Source organism: Aptenodytes patagonicus, chromosome 20 (assembly GCF_965638725.1).
Source record: "Aptenodytes patagonicus chromosome 20, bAptPat1.pri.cur, whole genome shotgun sequence".
NCBI classification, from domain to species: Eukaryota; Metazoa; Chordata; class Aves; order Sphenisciformes; family Spheniscidae; genus Aptenodytes; species Aptenodytes patagonicus.
In genome coordinates this window covers 8,547,213-8,574,920 of record NC_134968.1, presented here as the reverse complement: position 1 = coordinate 8,574,920, position 27,708 = coordinate 8,547,213, and the positions used below count along the sequence as shown (strand labels likewise).

General features: G+C 56.8%; 1 protein-coding gene and 1 gene segment (V, D, J or C); both read right to left on the bottom strand.

The window, feature by feature from the left end:
- The window catches only part of LOC143169279 (M1-specific T cell receptor alpha chain-like), a 342,482-nt gene that overhangs the window by 141,584 nt on the left and 173,190 nt on the right, over nucleotides 1-27,708 (bottom strand). The window lies entirely within an intron of this gene.
- LOC143169284 (Ig heavy chain V region C3-like) lies at nucleotides 3,388-4,394 on the bottom strand. The segment is given in 2 exon segments: nucleotides 3,388-3,759; nucleotides 4,274-4,394. Coding segments are annotated over 2 exon segments (396 nt in total).

Here is a 27,708-nt window from a genome sequence, read left to right as displayed (position 1 = left end):
AAACAAGCCATGATCACTCCGAGATTCAGCAAAGGTCAGGGCAACGCTGGTGGAGGCACTGTGATGGCACTGGACCAGTGGGAGGACGAAATCCTTCTCTTTGAACCCAGCTGGCAAAGATGGGCAGAGGAATAGAGGTGGTACCAGGAATCAGGGCTCACGAGGAGGGAGGCCCCACGTTTCCCTCCCTCCTTTTCCCTCTCAGACAGGGAACTTTTCCTGATTTTTCCCATTTGAAGCAGGAAGGTTTTGCACCAGGGGGGACAAATCCCTTTGTCTTTGCCAAGCTGGGATGATGAGGAACCCACTCTCCTGTCCCTGAAACTGCCCTGCAAGTGCCGAGGAGGGACAAGGACCTCTCACAGGCAAGTGGGGCTTGGGCCCTATGCTACCATCCTCAACCTGCTCTTTGCAAGATGCGTTACCCCAGGAGCAGAGTGCCGGTCCAAGGGCAAAGCATTAGGCCCCCAGATGTGGGAGTAGCAGGTAGGTGCCCTGCCTGTCCCCACACTGCAGGGGAGGCAGGCTGGACGGTGGTGCCTAACTCACGGCTAGAAGAGGAGGTGGACTGTTCCCACTGTGCTCTGCAGGGATGGCTGGGGGGGTAGAGCTGGGGGCCAGGCCAGGCTGCAAGCTGTCAGCACAGCTCCACAGAGCCGTGCAGAGCACAGGGGCATGCTCAGTTCCTGTGGGGCATCAGCCCTTCCTTTCACTTACCTACGATGGACAATAACCCCACACACATGGCAGTCCACATGGCCAGGCCCGCTCTGTCTCGCCTCTCTCCAGCTCCTCTCTGCCTGCAGAACAGTTCTGCCCACATCGTCCCTGTCTGTGCCTCTGTGACTGCAGTCACTCCTAGTCCCTCCTAGCCACTCCCTCGGTCTATGACAACAGGGAAGGCGAGAGGTGGGGGCTGGAGGAGCAGGAGAAGCTGAAGCTGTTGGTGCACTCCCGGGTGTCTCTCACCCTGCAGGGTGCAATAACAGAGCACTCGCTTGGCAGGGAAACCTCCGGTGGGCAAAAGGTGATGTGTGGCTGTAGAGCCACCCTCGACCTTCCTCTGAGGAAGGACAGCAGGGTGCTGCCGGCACTTTGGAGCTGGCCCTGGGGGTGGCACGTTCTCCTCCCACTGGCCCCCTGTCCTTTGCTGCTGCTGAGCTGCTGCTCCCGGGTAGGACCGCCCCGAGCCCAGCTCCACTTGGATAGGGCACCCCTGGGCAGATGTGCTCCACACCCTGCTCCCTCTGCTCTGGCCCAGCACACTACTCCTCCACTCGATCCCTTGTCTTGACACTTCTCCAGCTGCTTCTTCCTTGGCAAGGGCCTCCCAGAGCCCCCAAGCAGCAAAGGACCTACAGGGCTCTCAGCAGGTGAGACCTGTGTTGTCCTTGGTGCGGAAGGTCTGGGAAAGATGTGCAGGCCCAAGACCCCCAACCTATCTCCCAAAACTCACGTGCACAGGATTCAGCAGGCACCAGGCTGCTGGGGCTGCTCAGCAGAGCAGGGACACTCCCTTCTCCGTTCTCATCCTACGCAGCAGGAACCCAGAGCTCCCCCTAGGACCTTTGCAGCCACAGGATGGCACACCTACTGAGCCCTGACAAAGCGTCACCATCTTGATGGGTACCACCATTTGGGGGAAAACTGCCCACTCCACAGTGGCCCTCCACACTGCCCCTCCACAGACTGTCTGAAGCCTTCCCCTCCCCTCTCTTTCCCTGGGTGCTCCAGCCTGACCCCTTGGGGAGGGGATCCCCAGGACAGGGGTGGGAACGGGAGTTGCAGAGAGTAGAGGAACCCATTGAAACTGGAGGCTGGGAAAAGAAGCAGGGGGATGCAGGCCAGGGTGGTGTAGGGTGCCCCAGGGCCACTTGGGGCTACCTGGGTCCTACGTGGTAGGACATGCCGGGTTCCCTATGGCCCCCAAACTCATGCAGGGCTGGAGTGGGATTCTGGCCCAGGGCACCCTCCATATCCCTCCTTGTTGGGGGCCTCACAGAAACCCATGCTGGCCATCAGCGTACACACATGAGCAGATATACACATGGAGACAATACTAACTACAAAGCAAAGAGACTATTCATCATGTCTGGGAGAAAAGACACTCAGCAGCTCAGCTCGTGCTCTCGCACTACTCTGGGGCTCCCTGAACAACATGAGGTTTCAAAAGACAATTCAGCCCTGGATTTCCATGTTCAAATTTCAGTCCTCCAAGGCTTGTTGAGCTGATTCCTAAACAAACCTCTTTCTCTGTTGCTTTCTACCTATCAGAGAGACTTGGGAATATGGAAGGTTAACAACATGTTCATGGTTTTGTGTGTGCTTGTGGGAGACGCTGCTGCTGCTGCAGCACCTGTGTGCCCATTTCTGGGAAAGCCAGCCCAGACTCTTCCTGAGAAGTCTTCTTGCAGGCAACCCCAAAAGACCTGGCTGGATTCAAACCCCCTCCTTCCAGTTCTGCCCTGGCCCTGCCTCTGTTTCAAGCACTGTGCCCTTTTCCAGCTCGCTGGTGCTGCAGAAATAGGTGGCCGTGTCTGCAGCTGATGGCGAGAGCACTTCCAGTGACAGCTGGTTCCTGGAGAGGTCTGCAGAGCTGGTCACTCGGGTCTGGAAGGATGAAGCAATGTGCTGGAGTCCCGCGAAAGGATACTGCAACACTATACACTGCAGCTCTCTGCCAGGAGTCTCACCGATCCAGTCCCAAGCGTAGCTGCTGTCGGTAATGAGTACACCAGAGATGTGGCAGGTAAGCATGAGAGACTCCGAGACCTTCCCTACCATGGGCCCAGAGGCCTCTGTCTGCACCGGGAGACAGGATGAACAGGCAGGAACAGCTCAAGCAAGTGTTTCAACTACTCCGCCGCCTCCCTGGGCTTCTGCTTGTGATCTCCAGGATCCAGCAGCTGCAAACACACATGCTCACAAGCTCTTGCTCCCGTTACAGTCTCAGATCTGGGAGAGAAGCACAGAATTCCCCATTCTCCCAGTGAGCTCCCAAATGACCCTCTGTACTTTCCCCATTGCCTCTGCTCGCTCCTCAGGCAGCAAAACTGATGGGCTCAACTGAGTCGACCTGAGCCGTGCACAAACCAAGAGCAGGACTATTCACACACCTCACCACTTGGGCCACGACTGGGTACCCGCCCTACCGGGAAACAATGGAAACTGCAAAACTTGTTCCCAAAGGGAAAGCGGTTTTGGAGTGTGAGAGGAGTGAGGATTGGCGTGAGACATGGGAAGAAGGCAAGCAGAAGGGTTAGAGCTCATTTGGGGACACAAAAAGGTAGCGCGTCCCCGTGAGAATCAAACTGTATGCTGTAACTACACAACTCTCTGAGAGCAGCCCTGAACAAATGTACCAACTCCCCTGCCTTCCAGCTCCGAGGCCCAGAGCCGGGACCCTGGCAGGAGGTTTGTGTTAAAGCTCAGCTGGGTTTCCTGTCCCCGTGTGAACAGCGCAGAAGTAGCGGGCAGAGTCCCGGGGGCGCAGGGCACGCAGGGACAGAGATGACTCGGACCAGGAATTGTCCCGGGACACCGTGGCTCGACCCTGCACTGACTGCCCGAATTCAATGACTGAGGAATCAGAGCTGATAAAGGACACCCACTCGAGCCTGCCACCGGGTGCCTGACGGTACCACCGAAGACCATAGTCCCCGAAGTTGAAGCCGGACCCGCGGCAGGAGAGGAGCACGGAGTCCCCGGGCGCTCGCAGCCCTCCGCCGGCCTCCACCAGCCTCAGCTGCGCCCACACCCCTGCGGACGGACAGCGCAGGCAGCCGGGCAGGGCGCGCCCACGGCCCGATCAGGACGTTCACCCGACGCCCCGGCGCCCCCCGCCCCGGCACAGCGACAGCCGACACCCGCTTCTCTCCCGGCAAACCCCCGCGCCGGGGCAATGCCCCGCCTGCCCTCCTCGGGGCTGAGCCGCGCCCGCTCCCGACACTCCGGCCCCGACCCGCTGCCCGAAAGCCTCCCCCTCCCTCACTCCCTCCCTCCCTCCCTCTCCCACTCCCTCTCTCCCCCCCTCCCTCTCCCCAACCCTCTCCCTCTCCCTCTCCCTCTCCCACTCCCACTCCCACTCCCTCTCCTTCTCCCTCGCCCGCCCACCCCACCCGCTCCCCGCTAAGCAAGGCGAGCGCCAGGCCACAGCGCGCCCGGCGCGGGAGCAGCCGCGGCCCCGGCGCCCCGGGACGGGCAGGGCCGCCCGCGGGCAGCCCCAGCCCCGGGCCCAGCCCCGGGCTCGCTGCCCTCCCCGCCCGGCTCTCACCTGCCGGCCCCGCGGCCAAGGACAAGGCCAGGAGCCACGGCCCCAGCCCGGGCGCCATCACGCCCTGCCGCGCCGGGGACGGCCGGGGCCGAAGGGCCCGCCGGGAGCCGGAGAGGAGCCGAGCGGAGCCGCGCTCGGGCCCGCTCCCGCCCGCCCCGCCGGCTCGGCCCCTCGCCGGGGCAGCGCCGACGCCTCTGCCCGCCCCCAACAGACCCGGCCCGGCCCCCCGGTGCCGCGGCCCCTTCGGCGGAGGAGAAGGGGGGGCGCGGGGAGGGGCGCGGGGCAGGGGCGTCGGCAGAGGAGGAGCGCGGCGCCCCGGCAGACGAAGGCTCCTGTCCCTTGCCTCCCAGCGCGGCTCCGGCGCTCTCCCGGCTTGCCGCCCTGCCGAGCCCTGCGGACGCGCTGTCGGCCCGCAGCGTCCCCTCGCAGGACCCTCCCCGTGCCCCGCACCCCCAGCCCGCCCTGGCCTCACTCCCATCCCCTGCCCGCGGGGACCAAGACACGCAGAGGGCTGTGCTGCCGTTCTGAGGGACCTCGACAGGCTGCACAAATGGGCTGACGGGAACCTCATGCTGTTCAACAAGGGGAAGAGCAAAGGCCTGCACCTGGGGGGGAATCATCCCATGCACCAGGGCAGGCTGGGGGCTGCTCAGGTAGAAATCTCATTCTCGGAAAAGGACCCGAGGGTTCTGGTGGACAACAGCTTGAGAATGAGCCAGCAACGTGCCCTTGCAGCAACGGTTGCTAATGGTATCCCGGGCTGCACCAGGAGTGTTTCCAGCAGGTCGTGGAGGTCATCCTTCCCCTCTACTCGACGCTGCTGAAGTCACACCTGGAATACTAGGACTAATTCTTGGCTCCCCTGGGCAAGGGAGACTTGGGCATACTGGGGAGAGTCTAGAGAAGGGCCACAAAGATGGTTATGGGGTGGAGCACCTCTTCCATGAGGAAAGGCTGAGAGAGCTGGGACTGTTTACCCCGGAGAAGAGAAGGCTCACAGGGGATCTCATCAATACACGGAAACATATGAAGCGTGGGTGCAGAGAAGGCAGGGCCAGGCTCTTTTCAGTGGTGCTCAGTGACAGGTCAGGAGGCAATGCGCACAAACTGAAAATCAGAGGGCTCCATCGGAACATGGGGAAACACTTTTTTGCTCTGAGGGTGACCGAGCACGGGCACAGATTGCCCAGAGAGATTGCGGAGTCTCCATGCTTGGAGGTATTCACAAGCTGTCTGGACATGGTCCCGGGCAACTGGCTCTAGGTGGCCCTGCTCGAGCAAGGGGCTTGGACCACGTGACCTTCTGAGATGCCTTCCAACCTCAGCCTTCCTGTGATTCTCTGAAAGGCTCAGAGGCACAATCACGTCCTTGTAGGTGGTATGTGCCAGGGCAAAGGGTAACACTGAAACTGTGACATGGTTGTACAGCTAGGTACACAAACTCGGAGCCTGGCTTTGGAAGGATGGGGAATAACATGCATCCCCATTTGACCGGTTGACCGGCTGCTTCCTGGAGCCCCAGAGGCCTACTTGCTGGCCACAGCTTGTTGCTGGAGGCAGGGTTGCTGGACAGAGGGGAGGGATGGAAATTCAGTCAAGAAATGATTGGTAGAGGCTCTCCCTTTCCCCCTGACAGCCACCCAAGGCCACTGCCGGAGGCTTGCAGGGGGCACATGGCGGCATGTTGGCAGCGCATGAGGTCAGGAGCAAAGACCAGAGGTCTTTCCCCCAGTCAGAAAGCCAAGGATGCGAGAGTACTGCCAAAGCATTTCCAGCCCCCAAAGCTGTCTCTTAAAGCTCTGGCTGGCCATCAGGCCTGATGCTATCCTTGCAGGCTCCCCAGAAAGGGTGTAAGAAAGGGGTGCAGAAGAGGAGCCAGTTTTGCTCACAGGATGGTAGAAGAGTTGGGGCTGTCATGGGCTTCTGGAAAAGGTCTAGTTTAACCCTCCTGCTCCAAGCAGGGTCGACTAGAGTAGGTGTACTGGGTCTGGCTGGGCTGGAGTGAGCTTTCTGCATAGCAGCCGGTATGGACAGCTGTGCTGTTTTGTGACCAAAACCGTGTTGACAACACACCGATGTTTTAGCTGTTGCCGAACAGTGCTTACACAGCGTCAGGGCCACCTGTTTCTCATGTTGCCCCACCAGCTGTACAGCTGACCACAGCCGGCTAAAGGGATACCCTTGCACAGACCCATTGTCTTAATGTAGAATGCTTTAAATTTGCTCAAGCACGATTCCCACTTCACAAACCCATACTGACTGTCAGTGAGGAAAGAGCCCCGGGCACCGGAGCAGAGATTTTCCTGCTGCCCCTGGTGAAGACCATGGGGACAGAGGTTGCCCCCCTGCAGCCCATGGAGGACCACGGTGGAGCAGATGTCCACCCTGCAGCCCGTGGAGGACCCCACGCCAGAGCAAGTGGATACGTCCTGAACGAAGCTGTGACCCCATGGAGAGCTCACGCCGGAGCAGGCTCCTGGCAGGAACCACGGTCCTGTGGAGCGGAGCCCACGCTGGAGCCGGTTTTCTGGAAGGACCTGTGCCCCACAGAGGACCCGTGACCCACAGAGGACCCATGCCAGAGCACTCTGTTCCTGAAGGACTGCACCCCATGGAAAAGACCCATGCTGCCCCTCCCATGGGAGGGACCCACGTTGTAGAAGTTCATGAAGACCTGTCTTCCATGGGTGGGACCCCACGCTGGAGCAGGGGAAGAGTGTGAGAAGGAAGGAGCGGCAGAGACAACGTGTGATGAACTAAATGCAATCCCCATTCCTCGTCCCCCTGCACCGCTGGGGGGAGGAGGTAGAGAAGTCAGGAGTGAAGTTGAGCCTGGGAAGAAGGGAGGGGTGTCAGGAACGTGTTTGTACACTTGTTCTTATTTCTCATTACCCTACTCTGATTCAATTGTGTCGTGGTTTAATCTCAGTCGGCAACTAAGCACCACGCAGCCGCTCGCTCACTCCCCCCCCACCCGGTGGGATGGGGGAGAGAATTGGAAGAGCACAAGTTAGAAAAAACTCGTGGGTTGAGATAAAAAACAGTTTAATAATTGAAATAAAATGATAAAAATAATATGATAATAATAATAATAATACACAAAGCAAGTGATGCACAGTACAACTGCTCACCACCCACCGACCGATGCCCAGCCAGTCCCCGAGCAGCGGCCCCCCCGGCCAGCTTTCCCCAGTTTATGTACTGAGCATGACGTCACATGGTATGGAATGTCCCTTTGGCCAGTTTGGCTGTGCCCCCTCCCAGCTTCTTGTGCACCTCCAGCCTTCTCAGTCGGTAGAGCATGGAAAACTAAAAAGTCCTTGGCTAGTATAAGCATTACCTAGCAACAACTAAAACATTGGTACGTTACCAACTTTGTTCTCATCCTAAATCCAAAACACTGTACCAGCTACTAGAAAGGAAATTAACTCTATCCCTGCCAAAACCAGGACAATATCCACCCCTTATTCTATACCATCTGCGTCATGCTCAAGTCTCATATTTTCCAGTACATTTTCATTAATCACCACCCCCCTTTCTTTTTTTTTTTAATATATATATAGACACACACACACACACACACACAAATATCATTCCCTTCGTCTGTGGGCCATCCCTCTAAAACATTCGGTGAGTTCATTTAGTCCATGACTTCGGGCTCCATCTGTCATAGTAATCTTCCAGGGCAGGAAAAATGGAGATGGTATGTGGTGTTGGATTGTTTCATGTTGAAGTCAGTTCTGGTACCATCATCACTGTGCTTTGCTTGGTTTCACTGAAGTTAGTTAGTTCCCACTTCATTAGTCTGGGCGATTCTTATTGTAATAACATTAGTATGGCATATAATATTATTAGTATGATTAGTATATCTGTGTATTATTAGTATAACTATTATAACTATAATTAGTACTTAACATCACATGATTCAGATCATTGGCTATTCTCACCCAAAATCAAATCCCCTTGAGGGACACATCGGACTTCCCCATCCTTCTGCATTATCCACGAAGTGCACCCAGGTCCTTGAGCAAAAGCAATCCCACGGATGGGTCTGCCTCTGCCCGAGGCAGGAATAACCCAGACTGTCTTCCCCAGCATATTTTTTATGTGCACTACAGGGACTTTATTCCCATCTACAGTATGTAAAAGTTCTGACTGGGCAGGGCCTGCTCGATTGGCAGATCCCCGAGTGTTGACTAACCAGGTGGCCTTTGCTAAATGCGTATCCCAATGTTTGAACGTCCCGCCACCCATTGCTCTCAGTGTAGTCTTTAACAGTCCATTGTATCGTTCAATTTTCCCAGAGGCTGGTGCATGACAGGGGATGTGATACACCCACTCAATGCCGTGCTCTTTGGCCCAGGTGTCTATGAGGTTGTTTCGGAAATGAGTCCCATTGTCTGACTCAATTCTTTCTGGGGTGCCATGTCGCCATAGGACTTGCTTTTCAAGGCCCAGGATAGTGTTCCGGGCAGTGGCATGGGGCATGGGATAGGTTTCCAGCCATCCGGTGGTTGCCTCCACCATTGTAAGCACGTGGCGCTTGCCTTGGCGGGTTTGTGGGAGTGTGATATAATCGATCTGCCAGGCCTCCCCATATTTATATTTCAGCCATCGTCCTCCATACCAAAGAGGCTTTAACCGTTTGCCTTGCTTGATCGCAGCGCATGTTTCGCATTCATGGATAACCTGCGCAATAGTGTCCATGGTCAAGTCCACCCCTCGATCACGAGCCCATCTGTATGTTGCATCTCTTCCTTGGTGACCTGAGGTGTCATGGGCCCACTGAGCTATAAATGATTCACCCTTATGTTGCCAGTCCAGATCCACCTGAGCCACTTCAATCTTAGCAGCCTGATCCACCTGCTGGTTGTTTTGATGTTCTTCAGTGGCCCGACTCTTGGGTATGTGAGCATCTACGTGACGGACTTTTACAACCAGGTTCTCCACCCGGGCAGCAATATCTTGCCACAATGCGGCAGCCCAGATGGGTTTGCCTCTGCGCTGCCGGTTGCTCTGCTTCCATTGCTGCAACCACCCCCACAGGGCCTTTGCCACCATCCATGAGTCAGTATAGAGATAGAGCACTGGCCACTTTTCTCGGTCAGCAATGTCTAAAGCCAGCTGGATGGCCTTTACTTCTGCAAATTGGCTCGATTCACCTTCTCCTTCAGCCGTTTCTACAACTTGTCGCATAGGACTCCATACAGCAGCTTTCCACCTCCGATGCTTTCCCACAAGACGACAGGAGAGAGAGAGAGCGGCTTGATGGGCATTTGGCAGCCACCCAAGGTTAATTCACTAGAGTGGCAGAGGCAGCTGACCTGGCGGCACCAGGAGGAGTCTTGCAAGCAGTTTGAGGTAGGTGATCCTTCCCACCTCTTCAGCACTGCTGAGGTCACACCTGGAGTACTGAGTCCAGTCCTGGGCTCCCCACTACAAGAGAGACATGAACATACTGGAGAGAATCCAGCAAAGGGCCACGAAGATGATTAAGGGTTTAGAGCATCTCTCCTATTAGGAAAGGCTGAGAGAGCTGGGAAAACAAGGCTCGGTGGGGGGGAATCTCATCAATGCACAGAAATAGATGAAGAGAGGGTGCCAAGAAGACGGGGCCAGGCTCTTTTCATTGGTGCCCAGTGACAGTACAAGAGGCAATGGCAACAAACTGAAACACAGGAGGCTCCATCTGTGAGGGTGACCGAGCACTGGCACAGGTTGCCCAGAGACGTTATGGAGTCTCCACGCTTGGAGATATTCAAAAGCCATCTGGACACACTCCGAGGCAACTGGCTCTAGATGGCCCTGGTTGAGCAGGGCGGGGTTGGACCAGGTGACCTCCAGAGGTCCCTTCCAACCTCAACCATTCTGTGAAAATGGGGCTGCATGGGCATGCTAAGTTGTCCTGCGTGGAACCCTCCAGCTCCTCCACTGCCCCTTGATGGGTACCACCATTTGGGGGAAAACTGCCCACTCCACAGTGGCCCTCCACACTGCCCCTCCACAGACTGTCTGAAGCCTTCCCCTCCCCTCTCTTCACTTGGGTGCTCCAGCCTGGCCCCTTGGGGAGGGGATCCCCAGGACAGGGGTGGGAAGGGGAGTTGCAGAGAGTAGAGGAACCCATTGAAACTGGAGGCTGGGAAAAGAAGCAGGGGGATGCAGGCCAGGGTGGTGTAGGGTACCCCAGGGCCACTTGGGGCTACCTGGGTCCTACGTGGTAGGACATGCCGGGTTCCCTGCGGCCCCCAAACTCATGCAGGACTGGAGTGGGATTCTGGCCCAGGGCACCCTCCATATCCCTCCTTGTTGGGGGCCCCACAAAAATCCATGCGGGCCATCAGCGTACACACGTGAGCAGATATGCACATGGAGCCAACGCTAACCACAAAGCAAAGAGACTATTCATCATGTCTGGGGGAAAAGACACTCTGCAGCTCAGCTCCTGCTCTCGCACACTCTGGGGCTCCCTGAACAACATGAGGTTTCAAAAGACAATTAAGCCCTGGATTTCCATGTTCAAATTTGAGTTCTCCAAGGCTTGTTGAGCTGATTCCTAAACAAACCTCTTTCTCTGCCGCTTTCTGCCTGTCAGAGAGACTTGGGAATATGGAAGAAGGTTAACAACATGTTCATGGTTTTGTGTGTGCTTGTGGGAGACGCTGCTGCTGCTGCTGCTGCTGCTGCTGCAGCGCCTCTGTGCCCCTTTCCAGGAAAGCCAGCCCAGACTCTTCCTGAGAAGCCTTCTTGCAGGCAACCCCAAAAGACCTGGCTGGATTCAAACCCCCTCCTTCCAGTTCTGCCCTGGCCCTGCCTCTGTTTCAAGCACTGTGCCCTTTTCCAGCTCGCTGGTGCTGCAGAAATAGGTGGCCGTGTCTGCAGCTGATGGCGAGAGCACTTCCAGTGAGAGCTGGTTCCTGGAGAGGTCTGCAGAGCTGGTCACTCGGGTCTGGAAGGATGAAGCAGTGTGCTGGAGTCCCGTGAAAGGATACTGCAACACTATATGCTGCAGCTCTCTGCCAGGAGTCCGACCAACCCAGTCCCAAGCGTAGCTGCTGGTGGTGATGGGTCTGTCGGTGATGGGTACACCAGAGATGTGGCAGGTAAGCATGGGAGACTCCGAGACCTTCCCTACCGTGGGCCCAGGGGCCTCTGTCTGCACCTGAGAAAGGGCACCTGCAACCCCGGGAGACAGGATGAACAGGCAGGAACAGCTCAAGCAATCGCTTCAACTACTCCACCGCCTCCCTGGGCTTCTGCTTGTGATCTCCAGGATCCAGCAGCTGCAAACACACATGCTCACAAGCTCTTGCTCCCGTTACAGTCTCGGATCTGGGAGAGAAGCACAGAATTCCCCATTCTCCCAGTGAGCTCCCAAATGACCCTCTGTACTTTCCCCATTGCCTCTGCTCGCTCCTCAGGCAGCAAAACTGATGGGCTCGAATGAGTCGACCTGAGCCATGCTCAAAACCAGAGCAGGGCTATTCACACACCTCACCACTTGGGCCACGACTGGGTACCCGCCCTACCGGGAAACGATGGAAACGGCAAAACTTGTTCCCAAAGGCAAAGCGGTTTTGGAGTGTGAGAGGAGTGAGGATTGGCGTGAGACATGCAAAGAGAGCAAGCAGAAGGTGTTAGAGCGTGTCCAGAGAAGGGCAACGAGGCTGGTGAGGGGTCTGGAGAACAAGTCTGATGAGGAGCGGCTGAGGGAGCTGGGGTTGTTTAGCCTGGAGAAAAGGAGGCTGAGGGGAGACCTCATCGCTCTCTACAACTACCTGAAAGGAGGTTGTAGCGAGGTGGGTGTCGGTCTCTTCTCCCAAGTAACTAGCGATAGGACAAGAGGAAGTGGCCTCAAGCTGCGCCAGGGGAGGTTTAGATTGGACGTGAGGAAAAATTTCTTTACTGAAAGAGTGGTGAAACATTGGAATAGGCTGCCCAGGGAAGTGGTTGAGTCCCCATCCCTGGAGGTATTTCAAAGATGTGTAGATGAGGTGCTTAGGGACATGGTTTAGTGGTCATGGTAGTGTTGGGTTGACGGTTGGACTCGATGATCTTAGAGGTCTTTTCCAACCTTTATGATTCTATGATTCTAAGGGTTAGAGCTCATTTGGGGACACAAAAAGGTAGCGCGTCCCCATGAGAATCAAACTGTATGCTGTAACTACACAACTCTCTGAGAGCAGCCCTGAACAAATGTACCAACTCCCCTGCCTTCCCGCTCCGAGGCCCAGAGCCGGGACCCTGGCAGGAGGTTTGTGTTAAAGCTCAGCTGGATTTCCTGTCCCCGTGTGAACAGCGCAGAAGTAGCAGGCAGAGTCCCGGGGGCGCAGGGCACGCAGGGACAGAGATGACTCGGACCGGGAATTGTCCCGGGACACCGTGGCTCGACCCTGCACTGACTGCCCGAATTCAATGACTGAGGAATCATATCTGATCAAGGACACCCACTCCAGTGTGCCACCGGGTGCCTGACGGTACCACCGAAGATTATAGTCCAGGCAACTGGCTCTAGGTGGCCCTGGTTGAGCAGGGCGGGGTTGGACCAGGTGACCTCCAGAGGTCCCTTCCAACCTCAACCATTCTGTGAAAACGGGGCTGCATGGGCATGCTAAGTTCTCCTGCGTGGAACCCTCCAACTCCTCCACTGCCCCCATCCACATAGCTGGGATGGGCAATGACCCTGTGCACACCTGATCCCACATGGCCAGAGTGGCTCCTGCTCACCTCTCCCCAGCTCCTCTCTGCCCACAGGCACACTCTGCTCTGGCTTCCCACATCTCTGGACCTGTGACACCACCCAGGGCCCAGTGGGATGCTGCCAGTGCCAGGCCACAGGAATACAGCAGAAGATGGACCTGAAAGCATATCACAGGTTCGGTACATGCCCTACAGTACATCCCTGCATGGCAGACCTCCTCGGCTGGATCTTGTCACCCTTAAACATGCCTGAAACCCAGCAGGGATGTTCACCCATCACTTCACTCCAACCAGCTGATGGCAACAGGTCAAGTGGAAATGATGGAAGCGGGAAACATTGTTGCCAAAGCCCAAGCCATTTGGGTGCCTAAGGAGGAGGTAGGTGGTCCTAACCAGAAGACTTTTCCAGGGACGAGTTGGTGATCCACGTAATGAGTTGACCTGAGTGGGCGCAGGCATGTATTGGGCTGCCCATAGCTCAGGACAATCTGCAATGCGCTGTGCGGCACATTTCCCTGTCACAGGATGAACTGAGCTGCCAAATCATAGTGGAAGAGCCTGGAGTTGCCACCCATGCGGTGTCAGCCCCAAGTCATGTTCTTATTGTTACTACAGCTCCAGGTGCTGGGTAACTGTTGTGTTGCTGCATCAGCTGGCGAATAAAACTGTTGCTGCTGTTTCACCTCTCGCTCACTCTATAAGCATAGCTTGAAACTGGCCATGGAAGAAGGATGAGACGCTTCTGTGTCATAGCTCAGGACAGACATACCTGACTGACGGCATACAGTACGAACAAGTTTTTCTAGACCCTGGTTAAATTTTGATACAATTAGGCACTGTATTGTGGGGTACAATACAATGGACAACATCTTGTGGGAGAGTCCACATAGTCCCCAGAGTGAGAACATTCGTACGCCATCTGCAGTGCCTGATTGTGCTATGGCTGCTCTGTTCACATGGGAAAGCTCTGAAAAGGAAACGAGTATCAGCTCTCCTGGGATTGTGTTGCCCATAAGTGTCCATAATTCCTCGTAGCAATTCACTCACAGTATGTGGACCATTGCATGAAGTGAGAGTTCTGGAGTGCTAGGATTGGGAGAAGGAACCCTACATCCTCTGGACAGTCAAACTCTGAAAGCCCACTCACAACTGGTCGGTCCGCTGGTGGCACAGCAAATCCACACATTGGCACCTGCAGCTGTCAGAGTGCAAACAGCTGCCTTAGCAGCACTGCCCGGTGTGTAGACCATGGGATGCTGGGCTGGCATGGGCACGTGCTAGAGCTAAATAATAGTAGGCAGCCTCCTTATGTCAAAGCATGCAACTGGCCGCTATGAAACAAGAATTGCCAAGTGTGGCCGGGGAATAGCCCTAGCACCAGAATCCAGGGCTCATGGGAAAGGAGAAACCCCATTTCCCTCCCTCCATCCCCCAGAAGACTGTGAGCATTTTCTCACCTCCCCATGGGAGGAGGGTAGATCTTGCATGGGGGACAGTTTCCCTTTGTCTCTGCCAAGCTGGGAGTGGCGAGACCCCCATTTTTGCCCCTAGCACAGCCCTGCACCACCCCAGGAAACACAGGGACCTCTCAAAGAGCACTGTCCCTGTGTCCTTCTCCTTGCCTTTGCCCTTGCTGATGTGCTGTGCCCTTGGTACGACACTGGCCTGTGACACTTGTGTCCATGAAAAGGCAGAGGGGTAGGAGTGGGAGAAGCAGAGAAAGCCCTGAAACGGGACTGAAAACAGAGCGGGGCTGTCCACACAGGGCTTCACTGCAGCCAGCACAGCAGCCTGTGGGGGGTTGTGTGGAAACGGGAAACGTTACAGGAAACACCCCCATTAGAGGTGAAGCCTGTCCATGGGCCTGCTATAGGAGGGGAGGAGGGCTGGGCAAAAGGACCTGCCTGCAGCACCGCTGGGATCAGCCCGTGGTGTGTGGTGACGGCTGGACTCTCCCAAGGCCTGCCAACACTCCCCTCCAGCTCCTCCACCCTGGGCCGTGGTCCAGCTGGAGGGGCTTGCAGGCCTGCAGCTGCTCACGGACAGCTGCAGAGGCCTGGAGAAGGCAGGAGGGATCCTGTGAGCCCTGCCCCACAAACCTCCATCTGATCATGCCCTTTGCTCAGAGCTCCTCCTGGCGGCATGGTATCTGCTCCATTGAAGGGCCCTCCTCTGCCTCCCTGCTCACCTGTACGTGGAAAGAAGGCTGAGCTCTGCAGCTCTCCCCGTTCCATTGGGGTGGGAGTGCACAGGGCGAAGGGGAGGGTCCCCAGCAGGAGGTTTGTGCTGGTGCAGCCAGGTGTCCTGACCCTGTTGGGAGTGGCACCAAAGAAGCCGGCAACTTCCTGAGGGTGCAGGGCATGCAGGGCCAGAGACACCTTGCTCCAGTTGTTCTCCCAGGAGGAGCTGCCTCACTCAGCCACTACCATCCCATATTTCTTTGCAGTGCCCCAGGAGCTGCTGGTAAAGAAGACCTACTCGATCATGGACACAGGTGCCTGCCAGTAACACAGGATGTCATAGTCCTTGCTCTGAAACCAGAGGCTTGGCAGGAGAGCTGTGTGTTGCCACAGGCTGCTCTCAGCCCTCCTCCAGCCTCCAAAAGCTGTACCTGGGCCTGCCTCTCTGGAAGGACACACAGACACAGTCGTGGTGGACTGAGGAGGGCAGCAGGGGCCCTGTGGGCTCCCTCCAGGTGCTCTCCACCTCACCCGACCCCTCGCGTTAGGCTGCTGCTCACTGGGAAAGAACCGTGAGTCGCCCCATGGGAAACGAGCTGATTCACTAAGGGGTCATACTGTAGGACTTCCCTTCTCTCCCACCTCTGCAGATGCTCCTGTATTGCACCAGGACCCTTGTACAGGACATGGGACATCAATGTCATGCGGCTCATGACATCTGAAGGTGTGGCAGGAGCGCACAGGCTGGGTAGTGCAGCAGGGCTTTGTTAGGTAGGCACGGGCATGAAAAGAGCATGGGCTTCCAGGAAGCCTCCTGCTAACCAAGGCCTGCCTCAACTCCAAGGCATGCAGCCAAATGGAGACCCAAGGCCAGGACCATCTTGCCTCTGCACTGTATTCTTTCCCCAGCTGGAGCTGAGAGATGGCACCAGCCCACTTCCCACCAGCTCCCACCCATAGCTGGGGCAAAGCCAGGGATGCCCAAGCGCGACCTTGGGGATCACCAGAGACGTGGCAATATGTGGATGGAAGGCAGAGCTCTGCCCTGCCTGGCGCTCCCATGTGCAGAGCAACCAAAGCCTCCCAAGAGGCTCTGAAGCACCGCTCTTGCCCTGGGGTGCTCTGGCAGCGCACCGCATGGCTGGAGGGTATCTCAGCCCGGGTCCAGGCTGGCCTGTTTGCTGGGGTGTGGGAGTGGGCATGGAGAGGGCGACGGGCCCAGGCACGAGGTTTGTGTCCCCATGGGGACAGCAAAGAAGTGCTGCTGGTGGAGTCCCGGGGATGTGGGACACGTAGGGCGACAGATGCCACCACCCAGGAACTGTCCCAGGAGGTGCTGCCTCACCCATTCACCGTAGCATTGCACAAGATCTGGGAAGAATTACCGTTCTTGAAGGTGACCCATTTGAATGCGGACCTGCGTGTACGCCGGTATCACAGGATGGTACAGTAATTGACCATCAGTCTGGATCCTCGGCAGGACAGGTACATGGAGTCCCCCAGGTCCCCTCAGCCCAGCCTCACCCGGGCCGGCGGCCCTCCAAGGACACACAGATATATCCACAGAAGTGTGGGGATTCCCCTTCAGCAGGGAGCCTGGACACCCTGTCCTGCTGCACTCCAGCTGACCTCGCTGTTTGCCCTTAACATTGCTGTTGCCTGCAAGGCCTTGACCCCGAGTCCCCATCTGCCCCTAGGCGCAACGTGGGGAAGGACTGTGCTGTGAGCACTGCTCTGCCCTCCACAGAAAGCAAATATGGTTCTGCAGCTCCTCTGTTCCCTCTTGCAATGCCGCACTTGGAGAAGGCAAGGAGTGCTGGCAGGAGGTTTGTGTTAAAGCTCAGCTGGATTTCCTGACCCCCTGTGAACAGCGCAGAAGTAGCGGGCTGAGTCCCGGGGGCGCAGGGCACACAGGGACAGAGATGACTCAGACAGGGAATTGTCCTGGGATGCCGCGGCTTGACGCTGCACTGCTTCCCCATACTTCTTTGTAGCACCCAAGAGGCTGATGAAGGACACCCACTCGGGCCTGTCACCAGGTGCCTGATGGTACCACCGAAGATCATAGAGCCCAAAGTTGGCCTAAGGTGCACTGGAACACTTGGAGCTGCCCCAGCATGGTAGGACATGCCAGGTTCCCTATGGCCCCCAAAACCCATGCAGGGCTGGAGCGTTGTTCTGGCACAGGGCACCCTCCATATCCTCCTCCTCGGGGGCCTCACAGAAACCCATGCTGGCCATCAGTGTATATACATGGGCATACAAATTTCAGTCCTCCAAGGCTCGTTGAGCTGCTTCCTAAACAAAACTCTTTCTCTGCCGCTTTCTGCCTGTCAGAGAGACTTGGGAATATGGAAGAAGGTTAACAACATGTTCATGGTTTTGTGTGTGCTTGTGGGAGACGCTGCTGCTGCTGCTGCTGCTGCTACTGCTGCAGCGCCTCTGTGCCCCTTTCCGGGAAAGCCAGCCCAGACTCTTCCTGAGAAGCCTTCTTGCAGGCAACCCCAAAAGACCTGGCTGGATTCAAACCCCCTCCTTCCAGTTCTGCCCTGGCCCTGCCTCTGTTTCAAGCACTGTGCCCTTTTCCAGCTCGCTGGTGCTGCAGAAATAGGTGGCCGTGTCTGCAGCTGATGGTGAGAGCACTTCCAGTGACAGCTGGTTCCTGGAGAGGTCTGCAGAGCTGGTCACTCGGGTCTGGAAGGATGAAGCAATGTGCTGGAGTCCCGTGAAAGGATACTGCAACACTATATGCTGCAGCTCTCTGCCAGGAGTCTCACCGATCCGGTTCCCAAGCGTAGCTGCTGTCCGTGATGGGTACACCAGAGATGTGGCAGGTAAGCATGGGAGACTCCGAGACCTTCCCTACCGTGGGCCCAGGGGCCTCTGTCTGCACCTGAGAAAGGGCACCTGCAACCCCGGGAGACAGGATGAACAGGCAGGAACAGCTCAAGCAATCGCTTCAACTACTCCACCGCCTCCCTGGGCTTCTGCTTGTGATCTCCAGGATCCAGCAGCTGCAAACACACATGCTCACAAGCTCTTGCTCCCGTTACAGTCTCGGATCTGGGAGAGAAGCACAGAATTCCCCATTCTCCCAGTGAGCTCCCAAATGACCCTCTGTACTTTCCCCATTGCCTCTGCTCACTCCTCAGGCAGCAAAACTGATGGGCTCAACTGAGTTGACCTGAGCCATGCTCAAAACCAGAGCAGGGCTATTCACAAACCTCACCACTTGGGCCATGACTGGGTACCCGCCCTACCGGGAAACGATGGAAACAGCAAAACTTGTTCCCAAAGGGGAAGCTGGTCTGGAGTGTGAGAGGAGTGAGGATTGGCATGAGACATGGGAAGAGGGCAAGCAGAAGGTGTTAGAGCGTGTCCAGAGAAGCGCAACGAGGCTGGTGAGGGGTCTGGAGAACAAGTCTGATGAGGAGCGGCTGAGGGAACTGGGGTTGTTTAGCCTGGAGAAGAGGAGGCTCAGGGGAGACCTCATCGCTCTCTACAACTACCTGAAAGGAGGCTGTAGCAAGGCGGGTGTCGGTCTCTTCTCCCAAGTAACTAGCGATAGGATGAGAGGAAATGGCCTCAAGTTGCGCCAGGGGTGGTTTAGATTGGACGTGAGGAAAAATTTCTTTACTGAAAGAGTGGTTAAACATTGGAACAGGCTGCCCAGGGAAGTGGTTGAGTCAAAATCCCTGGAAATATTTCAAAGACGTGTAGATGAGGCACTTAGGGACATGGTTTAGTGGGCATGGTGGTGTTGGGTTGACGCTTGGCCTCGATGATCTTAGAGGTCTTTTCCAACCTCAATGATTCTATGATTCTAAGGGTTAGAGCTCATTTGGGGACACAAAATGTAGCGCGTCCCCGTGAGAATCAAACTGTATGCTGTATCTACACAACTCTCTGAGAGCAGCCCTGGACAAATGTACCAACGCCCCTGCCTTCCAGCTCCGAGGCCCAGAGCCGGGACCCTGGCAGGAGGTTTGTGTTAAAGCTCAGCTGGGTTTCCTGTCCCCGTGTGAACAGCGCAGAAGTAGCGGGCAGAGTCCCGGGGGCGCAGGGCACGCAGGGACAGAGATGACTCGGACCGGGAATTGTCCCGGGACACCGTGGCTCGACCCTGCACTGACTGCCCGAATTCAATGACTGAGGAACCAGAGCTGATCAAGGACACCCACTCCAGTGTGCCACCGGGTGCCTGACGGTACCACCAAATCTCATAGTTCCCGAAGTTGAAGCCGGACCCGCGGCAGGAGAGGAGCACGGAGTCCCCGGGCGCTCGCAGCCCTCCGCCGGCCTCCACCAGCCTCAGCTGCGCCCACACCCCTGCGGACGGACAGCGCAGGCAGCCGGGCAGGGCGCGCCCACGGCCCGATCAGGACGTTCACCCGACGCCCCGGCGCCCCCCGCCCCGGCACAGCGACAGCCGACACCCGCCTCTCTCCCGGCAAACCCCCGCGCCGGGGCAATGCCCCGCCTGCCCGCCTCGGGGCTGAGCCGCGCCCGCTCCCGACACTCCGGCCCCGACCCGCTGCCCGAAAGCCTCCCCCTCCCTCACTCCCTCGCCCTCTCCCACGCCCTCTCCCTCTCCCCCTCCCCCTCCCTCTCCCCAACCCTCTCCCCCTCCCTCTCCCCAACCCTCTCCATCTCTTTCTCCCTCTCCTTCTCCTTATCCCTCTCCCTCTCCTTGTCCCTCTCCCTCTCCTTCTCCCTCTCCCACTCCCTCTCCCTCTCCCGCCCACCCCACCCGCTCCCCTCTAAGTAAGGCGAGCGCCAGGCCACAGCGCGCCCGGCGCGGGAGCAGCCGCGGCCCCGGCGCCCCGGGACGGGCAGGGCCGCCCGCGGGCAGCCCCAGCCCCGGGCCCAGCCCCGGGCTCGCTGCCCTCCCCGCCCGGCTCTCACCTGCCGGCCCCGCGGCCAAGGACAAGGCCAGGAGCCACGGCCCCAGCCCGGGCGCCATCACGCCCTGCCGCGCCGGGGACGGCCGGGGCCGAAGGGCCCGCCGGGAGCCGGAGAGGAGCCGAGCGGAGCCGCGCTCGGGCCCGCTCCCGCCCGCCCCGCCGGCTCGGCCCCTCGCCGGGGCAGCGCCGACGCCTCTGCCCGCCCCCAACAGACCCGGCCCGGCCCCCCGGTGCCGCGGCCCCTTCGGCGGAGGAGAAGGGGGGGCGCGGGGAGGGGCGCGGGGCAGGGGCGTCGGCAGAGGAGGAGCGCGGCGCCCCGGCAGACGAAGGCTCCTGTCCCTTGCCTCCCAGCGCGGCTCCGGCGCTCTCCCGGCTTGCCGCCCTGCCGAGCCCTGCCGAAGGGCGTCGGCGCCTCGGCCAGGCGCAGCTGCGACCTTTCCGGCTCCAGGAGGCTCCCAGCCCTTCCTCGGGAGCATGGGCCGTGTGGGCCCGATGGCACGCCGTCAGCACCAGGCCACATGACCAGAGCGGAAGATGGGCCTGGGAGTGCACCGCAGAGTCACTCCATACCTGCTCGTCCCTGCACCACACATCTCCTCGGCTGGATCTTGTCACCCTGAAACGTGCCTGAAAACCAGCAGGGCTGTTCAACCAGCACATCGCTCTAATGCTGCTCATTGCAACAAGCCAGGTGAAGTGATGGAAACACTGGCACTAAACCCCGAGTGCTTTGGGTGCACGTAGTAGTCCTAACCAGAAGACTCTTTTCCAGGGACAAGTTGGTGATCCCCGTAGTAGGCTGACCTGTGTAGGCACGGGCTTGTTTTGGGCTGCCCATAGCTCAGGACAACCTGCAATGCGCTGTGCTGCACGTTTCCCTGTTGCAGGATGAACTGAGCTGCCAAATCATAGTGGAAGAGCCTGGTGTTGCCACCCATGTGGCGTCAGCTCCAATGCATGTTCTTATCCTATACTACAGCTCCGGGTGCTGATCAGTTGTTATGCTGCTGCTTTAGCTAGCTAATCGAACTGTTGTTACTGCTTCACCTCTCGCTCAGGCTAGAAGGATAGCTTGAAACTGGATGTGGAAGAAGGATGAGACTCTTATGTATCATTGCACAGGACAGAGGCACCTGAACGATGACATACAGTAGGAATACGTTTTGCTAGATCCTGGTTAAATTTTGGTAAAATTAGGCATGTGGGGGAGTCCACACAGTCCCCAGAGTCAGAGCATTCGTACGCCATCCGCAATGCCTGATCATGCTGTGGCTGCTCTGTTCACATGGAAAAGTCCTGAAAAGGAAGTGAACATCAGCTCTCTTGGAATTGCAGTGTAGGTGCCCTTAATTCCTCATATACGCCAAAGAGTTAAGAATTACAGCTCGCAGTTCACTCAGAGCATGTGAAACACTGCATGACGTGTGAGTTGTCTGAAGCGCTAGGATTAGGAGGGGCAGCCCTAGACCGCGTGGACAGTCAAACTGAAAGCCCTCTCAAAGCTGGTTGGTCAGCTGGTGGCACAGTAAACCCACAGACTGGCATCCGCAGTTGTCAGACTGCAAACAGCTGCCTTAGCGGCATGTGCCACAGCACGCGGCCTAAACAATAGTACGCAGCCTCCTTACGTCAAAGTAGGCAACTGGCTGCTATGAAACAAGCACGGCCAAGTTGAGAAAGCCATCACGGCCCAGTATCTCCAGGATTTGGGAAATGCCCGCATCTGTAGGCCATGCCCTGCTAAGCCAAGTCTTTGTGCCAACACAACCGCAATACTGAGAGCCCAAGGGACGACTGATAAGCCTCCGTGGACACACAGTACAGGTGAGCAGTTGTCCTGCGGGTGACACTGGCAAGAAGGCTTTGGGCGCATAAATTAATTATTCCACGGGTAGACCTCTCTACATCTACTTATACCGTTGCACTTAGATGTTCAAGGATGTCAGGAATGGGCTGTGGCTAAATGCTGTCTAAATGGTGCCACAGAAGACCCATGCACATCCTGAGCCAATCAGCAGACATGTACCTTAAAACCCGACAGGATGAAGTAACATCCCACAAAATGGGAAAATAACGCTTACAGTCTTCCACTCTTAGTCTAGTGATAGGGAGACTGCACCCATATTGCACACGATGACCTGCTGTGACCACAAGAGAACCATAACTTATAAAGAGAATAGTAATAACAATAGAAGAATAGAACCATTCCTAGTAACAAAACTAGAATAACAGCCATTAAATGTAAATAGAATGTCGTGGTTTAATTTCAGTTGGCAACTAAGCACCACGCAGCCGCTCATTCACTTCCCCCACCCGGTGGGATGGGGGAGAGAATTGGAAGAGCACAAGTTAGAAAAAACTCGTGGGTTGAGATAAAAACAGTTTAATAATTGAAATAAAATGATAATAATAATATGATGATAATAATAATAATACACAAAGCAAGTGATGCACAGTACAACTGCTCACCACCCACCGACCGATGCCCAGCCAGTCCCCGAGCAGCGGCCCCCCCGGCCAGCTTTCCCCAGTTTATGTACTGAGCATGACGTCACATGGTATGGAATGTCCCTTTGGCCAGTTTGGCTGTGCCCCCTCCCAGCTTCTTGTGCACCTCCAGCCTTCTCAGTCAGTAGAGCATGGGAAGCTGAAAAGTCCTTGGCTGGTGTAAGCATTACCTAGCAACAACTAAAACATCGGTGCGTTATCAACTTTGTTCTCACCCTAAATCCAAAACACTGTACCAGCTACTAGAAAGGAAATTAACTCTATCCCTGCCGAAACCAGGACAATATCCACCCCTTATTCTATACCATCTCCGTCATGCTCAAGTCTCATATTTTCCAGTACATTTTCATTAATCACCACCTCCTTTTTTTCTACATATATATATATACACACACACACAGAGATATCATTCCCTTCGTCTGTGGGCCATCCCTCTAAAATGTTCGGTGGGTTCATTTATTCCATGACTTCGGGCTCCATTTGTCATAATAATCTTCCAGGGCAGGAAAAATGGAGATGGTATGTGGTGTTGGATTGTTCCATGTTGAAGTCAGTTCTGGTACCATCATCACTGTGCTTTGCTTGGTTTCACTGAAGTTATTCTTCATTAGTCTGGGCGATTCTTATTGTAATAACATTAGTATGGCATATAATATTATTAGTATGATTAGTATATCTGTGTATTATTAGTATAACTATTATAACTATAATTAGTACTTAACATCACATGATTCAGATCATTGGCTATTCTCACCCAAAATCAAATCCCCTTGAGGGACACATCGGACTTCCCCATCCTTCCGCATTATCCACGAAGTGCACCCGGGTCCTTGAGCAAAAGCAATCCCACGGATGGGTCTGCCTCTGCCCGAGGCAGGAATAACCCAGACTGTCTTCCCCAGCATATTTTTTATGTGCACTACAGGGACTTTATTCCCACCTACAGTACGTAAAAGTTCTGACTGGGCAGGGCCTGCTCGATTGGCAGATCCCCGAGTGTTGACTAACCAAGTGGCCTTTGCTAAATGCGTATCCCAATGTTTGAACGTCCCGCCACCCATTGCTCTCAGTGTAGTCTTTAACAGTCCATTGTATCGTTCAATGTGTCTGTCAATTCTGTCGGTGATGGGTACACCAGAGATGTGGCAGGTAAGCGTGAGAGACTCCAAGACCTTCCCTACCGTGGGCCCAGAGGCCTCTGTCTGCACCTGAGAAAGGGCACCTGCAACCCCGGGAGACAGGATGAACAGGCAGGAACAGCTCAAGCAATCGCTTCAACTACTCCACCGCCTCCCTGGGCTTCTGCTTGTGATCTCCAGGATCCAGCAGCTGCAAACACACATGCTCACAAGCTCTTGCTCCCGTTATAGTCTCGGATCTGGGAGAGAAGCACAGAATTCCCCATTCTCCCAGTGAGCTCCCAAATGACCCTCTGTACTTTCCCCATTGCCTCTGCTCGCTCCTCAGGCAGCAAAACTGATGGGCTCGAATGAGTCGACCTGAGCCATGCGCAAAACCAGAGCAGGGCTATTCACACACCTCACCACTTGGGCCACGACTGGGTACCCGCCCTACCGGGAAATGATGGAAACAGCAAAACTTGTTCCCAAAGGCAAAGCGGTTTTGGAGCGTGAGAGGAGTGAGGATTGGCGTGAGACATGGGAAGAAGGCAAGCAGAAGGGTTAGAGCTCATTTGGGGACACAAAAAGGTAGCGCGTCCCCGTGAGAATCAAACCGTATGCTGTATCTACACAACTCTCTGAGAGCAGCCCTGGACAAATGTACCAACGCCCCTGCCTTCCAGCTCCGAGGCCCAGAGCCGGGACCCTGGCAGGAGGTTTGTGTTAAAGCTCAGCTGGATTTCCTGTCCCCGTGTGAACAGCACAGAAGTAGCGGGCAGAGTCCCGGGGGCGCAGGGCACGCAGGGACAGAGATGACTCGGACCGGGAATTGTCCCGGGACACCGTGGCTCGACCCTGCACTGACTGCCCGAATCGAATGACTGAGGAATCATATCTGATCAAGGACACCCACTCCAGTGTGCCACCGGGCGCCTGACGGTACCAGCGAATGTAAAAATTCACGAAGTTGAAGCCGGACCCGCGGCAGGAGAGGAGCACGGAGTCCCCGGGCGCTCGCAGCCCTCCGCCGGCCTCCACCAGCCTCAGCTGCGCCCACACCCCTGCGGACGGACAGCGCAGGCAGCCGGGCAGGGCGCGCCCACGGCCCGATCAGGACGTTCACCCGACGCCCCGGCGCCCCCCGCCCCGGCACAGCGACAGCCGACACCCGCCTCTCTCCCGGCAAACCCCCGCGCCGGGGCAATGCCCCGCCTGCCCGCCTCGGGGCTGAGCCGCGCCCGCTCCCGACACTCCGGCCCCGACCCGCTGCCCGAAAGCCTCCGCCTCCCTCTCTCTCTCTCCCACTCCCTCTCCCTCTCCCCAACCCTCTCCCTCTCCCGCCCACCCCACCCGCTCCCCGCTAAGCAAGGCGAGCGCCAGGCCACAGCGCGCCCGGCGCGGGAGCAGCCGCGGCCCCGGCGCCCCGGGACGGGCAGGGCCGCCCGCGGGCAGCCCCAGCCCCGGGCCCAGCCCCGGGCTCGCTGCCCTCCCCGCCCGGCTCTCACCTGCCGGCCCCGCGGCCAAGGACAAGGCCAGGAGCCACGGCCCCAGCCCGGGCGCCATCACGCCCTGCCGCGCCGGGGACGGCCGGGGCCGAAGGGCCCGCCGGGAGCCGGAGAGGAGCCGAGCGGAGCCGCGCTCGGGCCCGCTCCCGCCCGCCCCGCCGGCTCGGCCCCTCGCCGGGGCAGCGCCGACGCCTCTGCCCGCCCCCAACAGACCCGGCCCGGCCCCCCGGTGCCGCGGCCCCTTCGGCGGAGGAGAAGGGGGGGCGCGGGGAGGGGCGCGGGGCAGGGGCGTCGGCAGACGAAGGCTCCTGTCCCTTGCCTCCCAGCGCGGCTCCGGCGCTCTCCCGGCTTGCCGCCCTGCCGAGCCCTGCGGACGGGCTGCCGGCCCGCAGCGTCCCCTCGCAGGACCCTCACCGAGTGTTGACTAACCAGGTGGCCTTTGCTAAATGCGTATCCCAATGTTTGAACGTCCCGCCACCCATTGCTCTCAGTGTAGTCTTTAACAGTCCATTGTATCGTTCAATTTTCCCAGAGGCTGGTGCATGATAGGGGATGTGATACACCCACTCAATGCCGTGCTCTTTGGCCCAGGTGTCTATGAGGTTGTTTCGGAAATGAGTCCCGTTGTCTGACTCAATTCTTTCTGGGGTGCCATGTCGCCATAGGACTTGCTTTTCAAGGCCCAGGATAGTGTTCCGGGCAGTGGCATGGGGCATGGGATAGGTTTCCAGCCATCCGGTGGTTGCCTCCACCATTGTAAGCACGTGGCGCTTGCCTTGGCGGGTTTGTGGGAGTGTGATATAATCGATCTGCCAGGCCTCCCCATATTTATATTTCAGCCATCGTCCTCCATACCAAAGAGGCTTTAACCGTTTGCCTTGCTTGATCGCAGCGCATGTTTCGCATTCATGGATAACCTGCGCAATAGTGTCCATGGTCAAGTCCACCCCTCGATCACGAGCCCATCTGTATGTTGCATCTCTTCCTTGGTGACCTGAGGTGTCATGGGCGCATCGAGCTAGAAATAATTCACCCTTATGTTGCCAGTCCAGATCCACCTGAGCCACTTCAATCTTAGCAGCCTGATCCACCTGCTGGTTGTTTTGATGTTCTTCAGTGGCCCGACTCTTGGGTACGTCAGCATCTACGTGATGGACTTTTACAACCAGGTTCTCCACCCGGGCAGCAATATCTTGCCACAATGCGGCAGCCCAGATGGGTTTGCCTCTGCGCTGCCAGTTGCTCTGCTTCCATTGCTGCAACCACCCCCACAGGGCCTTTGCCACCATCCATGAGTCAGTATAGAGATAGAGCACTGGCCACTTTTCTCGGTCAGCAATGTCTAAAGCCAGCTGGATGGCCTTTACTTCTGCAAATTGGCTCGATTCACCTTCTCCTTCAGCCGTTTCTACAACTTGTCGCATAGGACTCCATACAGCAGCTTTCCACCTCCGATGCTTTCCCACAAGACGACAGGACCCATCAGTGAACAGGGCATATTGCTTCTCATTTTCTGGTAGTTCACTATACATTGGGGCCTCCTCAGCAGGCGTCACCTCCTCCTCTGGCAATATTCCAAAATCTTTGCCCTCTGGCCAATCCATGATCACTTCCAGGATTCCTGGGCGACTGGGGTATCCTATTCGAGCCCGTTGTGTCATCAGTGCGACCCACTTACTCCACGTAGCATCAGTTGCATGATGTGTACAGGGGACCCTCCCTCTGAACATCCAGCCTAGCACCGGCAGTCGGGGTACCAGGAGGAGCTGTGCTTCAGTGCCGATCACTTCTGAAGCAGCTCAAACCCCTTCATATGCTGCCAATATCTCCTTTTCTGTTGGAGTATAGCAGGCCTCGGATCCTCTGTATCCCCAACTCCAAAACCCTAGGGGTTGACCTCGAGTCTCCCCTGGTGCTTTCTGCCAGAGGCTCCAGGTAGGGCCGTTCTCCCCGGCTGCGGTGTAGAGCACATTTTTTACATCTTGCCTTGGCCCCAGGGCTACTGCATGAACTATCTCCTCTTTAATTTGTTCAAAAGCTTGTCGTTGCTCAGGGCCCCATTTGAAATCGTTCTTCTTTCGGGTCACTTGATAGAGAGGGTTTACAATCAGACTGTAATTTGGAATATGCATTCTCCAAAAACCCACAATGCCTAAGAAAGCTTGTGTTTCCTTTTTGCTAGTTGGTGGAGACATGGCTGTTATTTTGTTGATCACATCCATTGGGATCTGACAACGTCCATCCTGCCATTTTATTCCTCAAAACTGGATCTCCTGTGCAGGTCCCTTGACCTTACTTTGTTTTATGGCAAAACCAGCCTTCAGCAGGATTTGGACTATTTCCTTCCCTTTTTCAAAAACTTCTCCTGCTGTGTTGCCCCACACGATGATATCATCAATGTATTGCAGGTGTTCTGGAGCTCCACCCTGTTCTAGTGCAGTCTGGATCAGTCCATGGCAAATGGTGGGGCTGTGCTTCCACCCCTGGGGCAGTCGGTTCCAGGTGTACTGGACACCCCTC